Raw genomic sequence first — 15369 nt, forward strand, 5'->3', positions numbered from 1 at the left:
GTAACAAAAGCAGAGACCTTCAAGCACAGATAAGGGAACACTGTGAAGAAGTTTTACTTGGAAGCTTTTATTATTAGAGACTTAAGTACCAGTATTGTTTAGAAGTAAAATGAAAAATGTTTTCCTTGCATATACATATGCATTCTACTGCTTTCAACAGTAATTGTGTATTTCTTTCTACAATGCCTGTGATCTATTTAATTTTATTTGCCTGCAATTCTCAGTGTTAGGCTTATTAACTCTCTTTCAACTCCCATTATAATCTGGCTGTGCTTTGTAGTTACAGTAAATGGGAACTCACGGACCTTGGTGTCATCCACCTCAAATCATGATCCTGTTAAATCTAATCCAAATTAACTAAAGAAGAACTCTTTGCCCTTGATTCTTAAATAGACAAGAGAGAGGCTTGGCAATGGAAAACAAATGTGGTTTAGTCTAGAAAGAAAATCTTCTTCCTTATATAATTGATTTGGGATTCAAATGAGCCATTTCTGACAATCTAAACATACTGCTAAAGAGCATGATTATTTAGCAATGCACTCTCAGTTTATTGAACCCTGTATTTGATATTTTTCATTAAACTTTTCAAAACTTTTCTCAGAGGCTTGACTTTAAAGAGGTACAAACAATATAGCAAAAGTTAACCAACAGACATTAACATATGCATTGTCTTTGGTTACTACTTTTAATCATAAGGTGAATGACACTGTTTCAAAATACAAGCTGTGATATCTTTGCACCCTTGAACACAAGCAATGAGCAATGAGCAATAATGCAGGCTGAGAAAGGATGGCCAAAGTTAAGAGGTTTTACTGTTCAAAATATTAGCATTACTTCAAGGCTTGAAGCAAATAATAAAGAAGACTACAGAATAAAAAATTACAAGTAAAATCTCTCCTGATGGAAAGTTATTTACTTTTATTATGATACAGGAATGGATAGATTTGGATGTCCATCTGAAATAGGCAACAGAGGAAAATAATCATGGAAGTTACCATCAAATGCCAACACTAGAATGACAAAAGCCTGGTAACAATAAAAAAACGCAACAAGGTATTTACCAAAGGCCTCGCATTGCTATTTATTCACTTAACTTTTCATCTTACTACAGGATTTGTTCACTTTTTGTCTGTTATAAAATGTATCGGGGGAAATTGTTTATTTTCACTTTAACAAATACCTTTCTTGGTGAACTTGAACAGAAGGACTCTTTATAGTTGAAATTATGCCTGCCATTCATGACTTGAAATACTTGAAAATTCAGGCTCTTGTTTTCCAGTAGATGTTTCCCAGTGAGAAAATTCAGAGTATTCTAAACACAGATCAGGCAATGCATGAAATATAGTTCAGTGTCCATGTGGATTTCCTCAAGTAATAAGAATTCTTTATCAGACTAATCTAAACAGGACAACTTCTTTCCTCATGTAAAGATTATCCACTGGCTTTTTTTGGATCAAAAAGCCTTTTAGTAAGTGTTTATCAGCCTGATGTAGATTCACCTATGTTTCTCAACAACTTGTGAGGCCTGACTCTATGGAAACAATACGACTCAAGAAATTGAAAAAAAAAAACCCAAAGCCAAAAAGAGAGACTTTTCAACACTTTTTAGTTATGTGTTAGGATTGTACCGGAATGAATGCTTACTCATCATTATCACACACATTTACTCAAGTCTTTATACATTTTTTCATTTTTTTTCTAGTCAGCACTAAAACTATTTCTGATAAAATAAATTCAAATGGAAGGGAATTGAAATCCAGGACTGGCTCCAGGTTGGGATGCAAAATCTTTGCTATGCTTGTTTTTTTCTGGGGAGAGGAAGGGAAAAAGGAAAAGGCTTTTTTGTGAGTAGGAAAAAGTCACTGAGATGTTACTGGAGAATGGCTTGATAAAGTTTATTTAACTGTTCTTCCTTTCCCCTCATGGGAATTGTCAGTGCCAATTAAGGCCAATAAATCAGTTGAGTATTTCAACTGTTTTCATCACCTGAACATTTGGCAATACTTCAAAGGTAGGGAGCATTATGCATAGAGAGGATTCAGCTGTTGCCATCTGAAAAGATCCTTTCCAAAGCCATGGCCTCTAGGTAGATGGGTGTTGCTTTCCGGAGGGGCAGGCAGCCATGCAGGAAACAGTTTCTGGAGTGCGTCTCCAGAGAGAGGGGGTTGGCCAGTACGTGCCCATCGTCTGCTCCTGCCAGATCTCACCCCAGTGTGATTTCACCATGTCCCATTTCCCCAACATTAGTTTTATGGCCAGAAGACCTCAGTGCAAAGGGACGGATCTGCCTGTAACAGAATGGCACCAAAAGACAAAGCAACCAAAGGTTTGATGTGAGCAGCTTTCTGACCGTTTTGCCACCATGAGGACCTGAAACTGCAAGATTTTATAAGGAATTAACGACCAAAGCCATGAGGGCTATTGATCTAGCATCTTCTTCTACTAATCCAGCTAGCAGCTCCTTCCAAACACTGACACTGAGGATAAGCTGCTGAAGCTTGGGCAAAGAGGCACGGGCAAGGTGGGAGCAAACGGGAGCAAACATGGGAATCGGTGGCAAGGGAGGTCTGCTTGTATTGCTGTCTTCTCCTGCCTGGTGGCCAGCTGTAGAAAAAGCTTTAATTTTAAAAGGGAGAGATGGCATCAGGGAATGGGGAAAAAAAATAGCATCAAAAGGCTGCTTCTGAAGGACAGTGGGAGGAGAAGCCATGTCAAGCCTTCTCGGGCCAGTCCTTTATCCAGAAAAATAAAGCAATAAAGCTGTGTTCTTTCGTCCACAGGTCATGATTGTAGCTCTGAAGCTTACAAGGAAAAATAAAGCAATAAAGCTGTATTCTTTCATCCAAGGGTCATGATTGTGGCTCTGAAGCTTACAAGGAAAAATATTTTCTTTCAGAGGTTTTTATATAGCCAAATCCTAATAAGCAGAGATGATGGACTCCTGCTTATTCAGGCAAATGAACTTTTAAAGCTACAGAAACATTTGCATAAAGCAAGCAGGATTTAGTTGCTTGTAAAAAGCGCATTAAGGAAAAAAAAACAGATTAAAATAACCAAACAAGAAAATGGACAGTTTACAGAACATACTGCATTTATTTGGCCCCCAAATTCCTAGCACTGTAACAAACTCCCAGAGTTTCACTCCTTAAAGTGCTTCAAACTCCATTTATATTATTATTACTTTTAACATTAATGTACATTTCTGTATAAACATTCTGTTCATCACTCCAAAGAAATTTATATTTTTATAAAAATTCTGTATATTAGTGGATCAAATTTGCTCTCAAGATGACCAGCATTAAGGCAAATTTCCAAAATTAAGACACTGGAGTTACTCGATACTATGCTGTTATGGGTGAGAGCAAAATTTGGCCCAGTAGGTGTATATACAATCCTGTTTTATATTTTATGCATCTATTTTCAAAAGACACAATGGATTACCTTGGAAATCAATAACATTTAACAGGGAGTTTATCAAATCCAATACTTTCAATTTGCTTCGGCACAGTCCACATCCAGAGGATGCATTTGCTCACCAGCCACTCTGAATAACCAGCCTGAGGACAGTGACACAGTGATCAGGAAAAGGGAACCCACATTGCATGAATTCACAGAGTACTGCAGCAGATCCAATCTGATGAGTGTATGAGTAGTGTAACAGCAAAGTTACTTGGCAGGGCATCCATGCAAACTCACTACACCATGAATCTCTGAAATTTTCTTGGTGGAGACAGGTTTGTCATTTATGCTAATATTCCGAAGACAGCCAAAAAATGGATCTTTAACTGGAAGCCATGGTGTGGCCAAATTTGCTACATAAAACAAAGTAAAAAGATCACATTAATAACATAAAAATGATTTTAAAGAACAGTAATTACTGCAAAACTTGCAATGTTTTGATAATGTACTCCTAGATCTTAGATCCTTTCTGCTAAATGTAGTAGGAAACAAACATCCCAAGATGCAGTGAACTATTTTCTACTGTAGATAAAATACTTAGAATATTTTTCCATGAATCTATTTTTCCATGATTTGGCTCCAAATATGACCAGCACCTGATGTTCTTCATTCTTCTTTCAGTTTGAGGACCTTTTCCTCATGATCTGTCTTATGAGAAGAAACACCTCCCATGTAGTTGTATTCTCCCCTGCTTCCCATCTGAGTGAAAACTCTCTCAGCGGGAGCATCACTTCCCATCTTTTCTACCCAAACTTAATGGGGAATCTCAGCACAGAATAAAGACACCAAGCCCTAGCACTTCTGAGGCAGGGATGTACCCAGCAGACACTCCTTTTCTGTTGAAGCTGAACTAACTGGAGATTTGAGTGTTAGAGCTTTGATTTGATCTTGGAACATCTGAACTGGATTCTTTTCAGGTGAAACTAAACCAGAAGATCCACTCCAGGAACATTCACCTAATGCACCCCAGCCACTAATAGGCAGTCAGCCTGTTTAAAACTAATCGGAAGTAAAGCTCCCAAAACATGCATAGCATACATGCTGGGCCCTCAGCAGTTCAGATCTAGTTCTCTCTACAGATCTGCTCCTATTGCATGGCACTACTAGATAGAATCTTAGTCTCTATCAAAAAGAAGTTGTTCAAGAGAAGAGAGGGAATGATATAGGACTACATGCTTGAGTGGGCCTTTGTACTGGAAAGGAATAAAAAGCCAGTAGATAACTGAAAAAGTAAGCAGCAATAATATTACCTGGAATTCTGCCAAAGTAGAGTGGCTGACGCATGTGTCTAGGAGTAAAGGGTGGAAGTCCAGTGGTATAGTTACTCTGCGTGCCTACCTCTAGCTGCATGGTGTTCTCCCTCTGAGAGACTGTGAAGAAACAGGTAAATGAATTCTCTTTCTCAACCCTATTGAAGAATTGGCGAGATATGACACTATTTTAAAATGCACCTGTCTTGTTGAAACGTAATTCATAGGAAAAATATATTTTATTCTAATTCAAAGACAGATTGACACATCTAGATACTCTGGGGCTAAATAAACATACCCCCCCACACACACACGTAATGCCCTGAATTAACACAAGACACTTATATTGTTCTAAAGAGCATTCTCAGAATAAACAGAAATGAAATGATTAGTATAAATCTGGGTGTGCAAAGCTCTGTGTCCACCCACCTTTCCAAGTCTCAGAAGAACTGGAACAATACAACATACCTGCAATTGTATGCCACTGTCCATTAAACAAAGATTGCTTAGGTGTGACTGATGTCTGAAACTTGCCAGCCCCATTATTTCCAGTAGCAATGAGCTGTAAAACAGTTATCTTTTAAGGTACCATAGTAAAGAAAAGAGCAACAGAAAAATACAGGACTAAGTAATTTACAGGGAAGATGGGTTTCATTTAATTTTAAGAGTCACAGTCAGTGTATTCATATCCCAGAAATGATCTTCTCCAAGAGGAAACTAAATTTCCCTAGTAGAATCCTAGGAGAGGATATTTTATAAATTGTACAAGCATAAATGCACACTTTTGTCTCTCTTTGCCCCTCAGTCTTACAAAATTATGTTAATTCTTTTGACATAAACTCATTCCTTGTGAACACATTATTTTTCTTCAACATCTTCCTTTCAAACTCTCTTTTGCTGTGATGCTTACAACAAGCTTGATAATGGTCAGGTGACAGATACGCTGAATCCACTTCCTATCAGGCTGACTGATGGTGTCTCATTGACCTTTTATTCCATCCTGTTGCTTTCGGTCCACACACACACCCAGCATCAATCTAAGTTACTGCTGAAAAAAGTGGGCTTGCCCTTAAGGAGTCCCCAGGTGCTGATGCTCCTGCCTCCACGTGCTCATTGTGCTTTGAACCAGATGAGTGTTCTGAGTGAAACTAACTAAAAACAACAATAAATAAATAAATAAAAATGTCAGCCATCTCAGTTCCCTAAGCTGGTTCACTGGTGCCCGCCCTAGTGATGGCCAGGAATGGACAGCTATGTCTGGCGAAAGAAAGGTAAAGCTGACCCTTTCTGCAATTAGGTGGACTCATGCTGGTTTAAACCACGTCTTGAGACAACAAGTTCTGTGGAGCAGAGACTAGCTTTTTATTTGATGTCTCTCCAGCAGAGAGCACAATGGTTTTGTGGTCCAAGACTCACATTCTGAAGCTGTTTTTTATGAAAAAACAACAGTGATAACAACCAGTATCATTACCCGTCAGCTAGAGGCAAAGATGCTAAAACGAAGCAAGACTGCTCACGTTCTGCAATGGACATAGTTATGGAACTGCATCAGTACCTTAGCCAAACGATGACTAAAATAGGAGTGGGAATAAGCCATGGAGTTCTGTGGCCTCTGGCCAAAAGCCCAGTGGGCTTTTGTAAAGGCCAAGAAATCCAAGAAGATGAAGATTGTGGCCTACTGCTGACTATCGTGAAGAGAACATGTGCAAGCCAGTGTGCACACAATGGAAGCTCCTTATGCAGGCACAGAGACAGGTTTCATGCTCAATTTTCCATAGGATAGTTTTAAATCATTGGAGGAACCACATGAGGAAGTTGTTTAATGTTAAATCTATAAATGTATGTTGTAATAAGTAAGTCCAGTATTCAGGGTCAGAATTTTCTCTGCTGAATGATGGCAATACAGCTGAAATGGAAACAGAGCCTGTAAAACTTACCTTTCCTCCTTCTATGTAAACAGTCAAGTAGTTGTCTTGCTTGCTTCCAGAATGGAGGAGTACACTTGTTGAGCTCCTTGGTCGAATAGTAAATACAATCCTAAAATCCAAGCCCATCACCAAATTATCTGTAGAGAATTAAACAGTGGGTAAAGGAGTGACCACAGAAGAAGATAATTGGAAGAACATGCAAAAAACGTAAAAAAAATAAATTAAAAAAAAATCCTTGCATATACACATTCAAGACATAATTCCATATAACATAATCTCAACACAGCTTACCAATGGTGATATATCCTCCTTCATTAAAGAAATAAATCCCAGTCTCCATGGGAACACCCAGACATGGAAGTACACCATTTTTTTGCTGAGGTGTATTCATGACTTTTCCATTCATCTTAAAATTCCTCAGGCAACCTTTGAAACTGTTCACTGGCATAATCTGAAAGCATATTTCAAAACGTGAATACTAGAGCATGATGACAATCTTTTTAGTAAGAACATCCAGTATTTCTTTTGTATTGTTCAATTGTAGAAAGCCAGCTGTCTTTAAAGGCATCTAAAACCTGTCTCTGATGCATTGAAAACATCCTGAAATTAAAACAAACAAAACATGAAAGTAACAGCTGATTTTGAGTTAACACAACCTGCTTGCAGAACAGTTGCTTCCCAATGATGTGTCAAAAAGACAACGCAACAGGAGTTGTGAGAGCTCAAATATACCTTTCCTTTCCTAAGAGGCTGCATATTCATATCTGATTTTATACAATGCCTTGCATCATCAATTGTCCATTTTTAAAGTAATAGGGACAACACATATTTCAGATTAAAATCAGGTTTTACGTTCATAATTCCTTAATGAGAAGTATTCCCTTGCTCCTCTACTGAATATCATTAAGTCCATTAAAATAAATATTCTGTAGGAAGACCGTATCTCTGGAATTAAAAATGTGACTTTGGCCTTTTCTATTTCTTAAAGAACAGAAATGAAAACAGCACATGGTTATCATCAGTGTCTCACCAACACATGTTGAAAACAAGGGTCCAGCTGGTAGCTGTGTGTACAGCTGAGGAAGAAGATCTGTAATGAACAACTACAGACACCAAGCACAAATGGTGCTCAGTCAGTGCTTGGAAATATCTCCCAAACCTTTTCACCATGGAAATACGGCATATTAGTACTTTCACATGTAATTAATGCAGCATGGGGAGTGTGTCAGAGTGGATGCATCAGTTATTTACCTGTTGTTTCAGTGATGGCAACCCTCCCAAGTAGATCGGTGGCTTAATGCTGTTGGCAGAATTTGTTGCTAATCTTCCATGCTGTACCCTTAGACCATCAACAACAAGACGGATATTCTTCCCATCTCTACTGAATACCACCTTTGCAGGGTGCAGACATAACAGAATGAGAAATCCCAAGCCCAGTGAAAGTCACGGGAGCTAGTGCTCCAAACAGCAAAAAGGTGTTTTTAGAAAAATTAATCATACACAGTACAGCTTTAAAGCAAGCATATACTTTTCTGTCTAGCCTGAAACTAGTAAAAATAGAAATGGAAGTAGATAAATAAAATGCTTCCATCAAATATCAAGATGGTTTGAAAACCAGGAGCACCTTGCACCTCAATCATTCAGACTTTCAGGGATCCATTCTGGTCACCCTTGCTGCAGTCTATGAATGGAATAATTGCATTAGCTCTCTGGGTGTGACAAAAATCAGAACACTGCCTGCTACACCTACACTCACCATCTCCGGAATCTTAATGATCCTTTTTGGAGAATTTTTCTTTAACACAGTATTCTTGAAATATTTAAACTGAAGATAACATGTTAGGACCTTAAGTCACTATAAGCTCTCTCACAATAGATACCTGTCAACCACATGAACTTTCAGCAATATGAATTAATTTCAGATGCCCAAAAGGAACAATTTCGCTCTTTGCTTCCCTGCCTCTGCCCAGTAACTTAGAAATTGAATAGGCTGTGCCTGCTGAATGCTTATTGTGGTCTCACCATGGTTCCTGTGCCATACTACTTACAGTGTGCCATTGCCCATCATTGTATTTAGTATCAGTTTTGATTTTGATTCGTTTTCCTCCAGAAACAAGTGAAAAGACAAAACGTCCTTTTGAAATGTGGAGAGCCATGTAAGAGTTCTCAAATCTCTCCTCCACGAAAAACATTAATCCTCTTGATGATTGAGTCCGTATGTCTACAGAAAAATGTAACCTACAGTGGAAAGAAAGCATATTCAAATGTAGGTCTATTTTGTTAATTGTTGTATCCTTTCTGTTCTCCAGAAAAATGCCAGTAAAACGCCATTTGGGAAATGCAGAATAGCTTTTGGGTAGAATCACTGTTCTACATTCTTTCCATTTCTGAATGTGGATGAAAGTTGGCATATTCAGCTTTAGGACTTGGCATCAATATGCAGTATAGTTGTCAACCCCATCCAAGTCATTCATATAGCTTTGTCTGGGGAAATGTTAACTACGAAAAAAATTTCCTGAACCTTTAGAACCATACTTCTGTTGTGCCCAAACATATTAGCAAGAAGAAAGACCTAGCCCTTAGCACCCAAAGATTCAAGCAGCATTGAAGATTAAAGTGAGGTGAAAAGAGAACATTTGTATTACCTGTCTGTAGGGGACATTGGGGAAAATGCGTATGACACAAAACTGTTGGGAGTGTTTCCAAACAGATATGCTCCACTGCTGACATTTAACTGAGGTGGCAAAGCATGGTTTTGCTGGTCCTGCTGCACTTCAGCATCTGTTAGATAATCAAGGTATTTTTCATTCTGTAACTGTAAGACAGAATTGAAAGTTTCTCAGTCCTACAAACCATGGTTGTGCAGACAAAGCCTCAGTATCAATATGGAGTAGAGAAGACTGTAAAAATAAACATACCTTGAGCATCTTAAACCTGAGAGGATTTTTGAATTCTTTCAGCAGCATTGGTTCAAGGTTCTTGTATTGGCGGCAAGCTCCAAGAGACACACCGGTCTTCCTAGTGTAGTCAACTAGATTTTGAACCTCAGGGAGCTGACCTGCCCTAGAATGATAAAAGCAGTAAGTGCTATAACACACCATTCCTTTTCTTCAACAGAATCAGCAACATACTGTAAAACTGTGCTCTGTACAAAATAGATTTCTCAGTGACCTGATGTTGAAGTACCAGTTTTCGCCTGTCCTCCAAATAGAGTTGATTTCACTTTTTCTTCCAAATATTTTTTGGTGAAAAATTTAGGTTTGTTTGGGTAAAAAGTGTTCACATTTGTCCTGGTTCTGTCCTTTTCTTTTTAGCTTTGGAAAGAACCCTTTTCTCTTTGGAAAGAAGAGCTGTTTTGTTCTCAGCTCTTCCAAACAAATTATTTTGTTTTAAAAGACATCTTTTTAAAAAATATATATTGCCATTGAGAAAAGGGGACAAAATGACAGCAGCCTTAGTTGAATAAGATTCTGGATCAGACTACAAAACTTCGCTGGTTCATATATGAATAGCCAGTGGCAGATCAAGAAAAAATGGAAACATCAAGTCCTGCTAACTCAACCACTCTCTCCTTCAATAAGATGTTGTAATGAGATTTGTCAAGGGGTAAAGTCCATCACAACTTGATATGCAGCTCTGGTATTATAGCCAAATTATCAGAAAGACTGTCAAAACCAATTTCCTGTGTGTAAAAAGAATATTATTAATACTATCATTTTGTAGGTCTTACAGAGTATCTTTAATCAATAAATTACAAAACACAACAGAGAAAAATCAATGAAGCTCCTTGCCCATTGATTTCTATAAGAAGATTTGGGAGCAGAATCTAGACTTCTTGAAATCCAATCCAGTTCTCCATTCACTTGATCACACTAGCTATGATATTAATTGTCCAGCTAAAGGTTTTCATTTTTGTATTGAAAGTAACTCTCCAAATTTGTTTTTTGATGGGGAGGTTAATATAAATGTTACTTCAATGTCTTGCAGTGTCTTGGTTGAGATTTAAAGAAGCTTTAACCAAATCAAAATACATTACTTTTTGTAAAACCACACATGTATAAACATTCATTAAGAGTCTGCTGAAACAAAGCCCCATTGGGACAGCATTTGTGACTGAAGGAATGCTTTTATTTAAAGAATATGTGTATGCCAAATTTCTCTCCTAAATTTCACTTGTAAGATATCTCTAATAACCAGATAAACACATGTGAAAAAGAGATAACATAAATCAGACATCTGCTCTTATTTGTTTGTGTAACTGTTCTGGACTCGTCGGTAAGCTTTGCTCATTCATTACCTGGCTCCCTGCGTAGTTATAATGACACAGTCTAGGAGATCTCTTTGGATGCCTTGTTGGGACACTGTCAATTCACTATATTGAGTTTATTCTTTGATTAAAAGACTACTAAACACGTATCATTCAGCCTAAAATTCTATTACATCTGAACAACAGATTTCATCATAACTTGATACTATGTATAATCTGTCTGAATAAAAGGATATTTTGGGGCAGCAAAGTTATGTATTCATGAAGGCTTCATGTACGTGGAAGAAAAGCAATTTAGCAAAAAGTAATCTTAATATGATCAAAAGGGAAAGTAGATCAAAATGCCTGAAACTGAATATCTTTCTAGGCCAAATACCTTTCTATAAAGATGTTTGAGATGCAACCTTCAAAATCATCTCCACCAAATCTTATAGGCTGGATTAATGTCTGTGGTACTGGAGAGTCAACTGTCATTGACACAGGCTCATCATCAACCAGCAGTCTTAGTCTGAAACAATGTGAATACAAATAAGCATGAAATCTGAAGAAATAGTTATGCATCTAAACGAGAGAATAAAAAAAGAAGAAATATTTGAGAGGTGTTTCCCTGTTATATTCTAATAATGCTAGAGCTCCATTACCTTATTTCTGGGATTTTTACATCAGTATGTGCTCCCTGACTTCTGTGGAATCACCCTGCTTCTCAGTGGTACATATTTAGCAAGAGTTGAAGCTAGCCCTTCAGTGCTAGGATAAAATCCTGATATTGAAATTCCCATTGACAGCTATGGGATAGATTTCATTGTTTGTATCAAAATGGTGCACTTGACATGTTAGCAACAACTAGTGCAGAAAATATTAAAAGTTATAATTAGCCTAAGTTAGGGACAATCATGGAAAACTTTCTTCTTTAGCCAGCAATTATTTTATTTTATGTAATCCTCAAAAATCAGTACGATTTAGAAGCTTTTCAGGAAATTTTATTCAACTCCTGAGAAAACAGACACAATTATTAGCTTCTTCCCTGGGCTTTTAACCACCTATGCTGGATAGATTTATAACTCACGATGACACATGTAAAGGCTATGGGAAGGGGAAGAGCTCCAAAGCTCAGGCTTGCCAAGCAGACAAAAATCACACAGTATATACAAAAAGACATCCATACTGATGTACAGCTGAAACTTAGTAGGTACTGACATGCAAATTCACAGGCCAAATATCTCCTTTTGCTTCATTATTTCATTATCCTTTCCTAGCACAGGCCATTTTTAGCTGTGTACCCAAAGAACAAGTCACACAAAATCTTAATCTTTCTCCAGCTACAACATTAAAGAATCAGATAAAGAACTGAACTCACGTATCATCATTTTTTATGACTGTCACATAATGCATTGACCCATCTTCATATTCCTTGTTCAGTTTGTTTTCCGTCTCTCCCATCCTTACAACTACAGAGCCAGGTCTCAGGAAGATAATAAGAATATTAGGCTAAAAAAAGAATCCCACAAAATGATCAATAAATGCCAAGTTCCTTCAGTTCTCCTTGACACTGCCGTTAATAAAGCTCTCAGTGGTAAGCAGGGGGGGCAATATGCCTTGCTCCTGGATTGTCTATATCTTACATTGCCTTGTAGGAGAGAAATCGTCCTACCCCAAAACCACGTTTCTCAGGTAATCTATTATCGGACTTTACCCCCAGTTCTTTACAAATTGCATAGTTACTTTTTTAGAATACCTCTGCACCTTGAATACCAGATAGTTATTTACACTTCTTGTTTAAACAATTTTTACAAAGAGTAGAGGATTCGATTCTCCACTTCTCAAATATTTGATGTGCACTCTCTTCTTATCATCAGCTCCTCCAGCTAGCAAGAATGGGATTATGACTGAACTGCCCTGCTTCCTGAGGAAATATAGCCAAAATCAACTCCTTTCCACTGAATATTTGATCATGGTAACATTTTTGTTTGGGGAGAATGTCAGTTTTTCCTCAGAAAATTTCCAGCCAACTGTATCAAGCAACACTTATGATATTGGGATGATGGTGTTGTGGGGCATGAGCTGCTTCTCTGCAGAAGGCTGAAATTCAAAGCTCTGTTACTCATGAAACAAAATACTGGTCTGGGGAAGAAATCACCAGGCTGAGTTTCTTTGGCCTGTGATATGCAAGATGCCATACTCGAGAGACTTATTTGTGATGCCAAAATTGACATGGTCACAAACACACATGAACGATCCAGAAACAAAAAACAATCACATATTCTAAGATAAACAGGCTTCATACTCATACACTGTAATTTAAGAGTGTTCCAGTTGATGCCATGGTGCGAAAGCCAAAGCTGACTTGGAAATCCTTGGGAAATGGGAAACCTGTCGCGCTCAGGCTCAGTGTTCCCTCCCTGGAGAAAGCTGCAGATCTGACAATCTGAAAAAGAGATAATAATGCTTTCAGTGATTTTCCTTTTAGTCTGAAGAAATGACAACATAGGACAATAACTGCCCTACGCAACTTAACATAATTGTGATTGACTCCAGTCAAAACCAAACAGAAGGTAAACTGAAAGTTCAGTATTTCAGTACAGAACAGATCGACTGAACTGGTTTCACTGGAATTTACTATGGTCTGAGAAACTCTAAAGGCAAACAAGGCCTGCTGAGTATAATGTATTGTTTGTCTCTACTCTTTGCATTGACAGGACAGTTTTATAAGGTTTTACACTCAGAGGCACAAAAGCGAGCAGCTGGAGAAATACTTTGTAGGTACAGAGCTGTGAAGATGAGCATGTATATTTGAAGCTGTGTGAGTCATGGAACAGAATATACCTGGGTCCTTTTGAACAAAATGCTTTTTAATACATGACAAGTCATACAGAGACAAACAGAGAATGAAGGCCAGATCTTCTGCATAGGGAAATAGCCTGCAAAGAAATTGCTCTGTGAAAGGTTTAGAGGTCGCAGAAGGAAAGAAAATGAACACAAACTTTCTGTACAATACTATCATAGAAAGCACAAATGCAGTTGTGCACCACGTAAATAGCAGTAAGCAGAAGCAGAGGGATAATTTTCATCTCTTCACACATCATTGGATAAGCCAACAATGAAACATCACATTGTCCCATTTTAAAAAGAATGTGGCAAAACTCATGGGTGCACAGAAAATAACTACAAAATGATCTGATGAGTGGAGAAATTGCCTTACAATGAGAGACTTCAGTGGAAGTAGAATCTGCTTAGCTCTTTCAAGAAAAAGAATCAAGAGATGATTTGTTTACAGAGCATAAGCACCTCAGCAAGAAGAAAGATTCTGAGTAGTATTCAGTGTGTAAATCTTCTGGAGAAGGCCTAATCAATAACTGAAAGCCAAAACAAATTTACATGATAAATATGCACTCTTAATTGTACAGAGTTTAAATTAAGATGGTAGACTATGCACTGGAGCAAAGTACCAAAGCAGGGGTGGATTCTCTTTTCTTTCTTATCTTCATACCAAGCTGTGGCTCTTCATTATCATCACATGTTAACCAAAAATAATTTTTGACCTCATGTAAGTAAGTAAAATATAATGCTTTTATATAATATAATATATCCTAAAATATAATCCTGCTTTTATAGATGAATCAGACTCTGCGATCTGGTGATCCCTTTTGGTCATGAATTTTATGCCCAGAAAAAATTTTAAAGTAATTTTGTTAGTTACCTTCCAGTTATCTGAACATTTCTTGCTGACACCAACAGTCTCATCAAAAATAACAGATGCAGTTCTAGGGTTTTTCACATTCTTCATGCAGCCTCGGAATGGAGGTGTGGATATATTAAAGCTGGTTTCAGAGAGTGGGAGAGAAAAAAAGAATTCAGTAACCTGGTATTTCAAAGCATTCACCAATATAATAGCCTATAGATGTTGACAATAAAATAAGAAACAGAAAAATAAAACAAAAGCAATCTTTATTGCACACACATGCTTAATGCTGATCAAAACCTTTTATCAGGACACACTCCAACAAAGAACCCACCATCAGCCAAAAATTGCAGATTATGATCATGTATCATAAACCGGTTATTTTCCAATCACATATGATACACAATATACAGTTTGAAAAAAAATACCTAAGGAAAGAGTTTAGATGAATGTCCCATAAAAAGGCTGTATATTATGGTCTTTTTATAGTAACTCACCGTTCCCTTAGAGAAGATGGAATTCCACCCAGGTAGTACTTAGTGAAACTGAAGACACTTATGTTGACACTAATACCAGGACTGACACGAACAATACCCTTACTTCTGGCAAGCAACAAACTAATCTGAAATAGGTGAATAATGAGAATTACTTCACTTAATAGCCTTTAATCCTGAATAATTGCAGTAGTGCAAAGGTACTTAGCAAAATTTTGGCATTTTAGCCAAAGCAAATGCCTGAGGAAAATGCTCTACTATCCAAATAAAGGATGAGTTTTTATTCTTCTCG

General features: G+C 37.5%; 1 protein-coding gene across 1 annotated transcript in view; it reads right to left on the reverse strand.

The window, feature by feature from the left end:
- Positions 1-903: 903 nt before the first annotated feature.
- LAMA3 (laminin subunit alpha 3) overlaps positions 904-15369 on the reverse strand; it is a 130872-nt gene continuing 116406 nt past the window's right edge. Inside the window, 14 exon segments of the mRNA XM_067290025.1 lie at positions 904-3812; positions 4710-4829; positions 5178-5271; positions 6647-6774; positions 6929-7088; positions 7889-8029; positions 8686-8875; positions 9283-9452; positions 9556-9700; positions 11281-11412; positions 12262-12392; positions 13189-13329; positions 14602-14722; positions 15081-15205. Coding sequence (XP_067146126.1) covers positions 3667-3812; positions 4710-4829; positions 5178-5271; positions 6647-6774; positions 6929-7088; positions 7889-8029; positions 8686-8875; positions 9283-9452; positions 9556-9700; positions 11281-11412; positions 12262-12392; positions 13189-13329; positions 14602-14722; positions 15081-15205 — 1944 coding nt within the window. The 3' untranslated portion in view covers positions 904-3666.

Source organism: Apteryx mantelli, chromosome 2, assembly GCF_036417845.1.
Source record: "Apteryx mantelli isolate bAptMan1 chromosome 2, bAptMan1.hap1, whole genome shotgun sequence".
Classification (NCBI taxonomy): Eukaryota; Metazoa; Chordata; class Aves; order Apterygiformes; family Apterygidae; genus Apteryx; species Apteryx mantelli.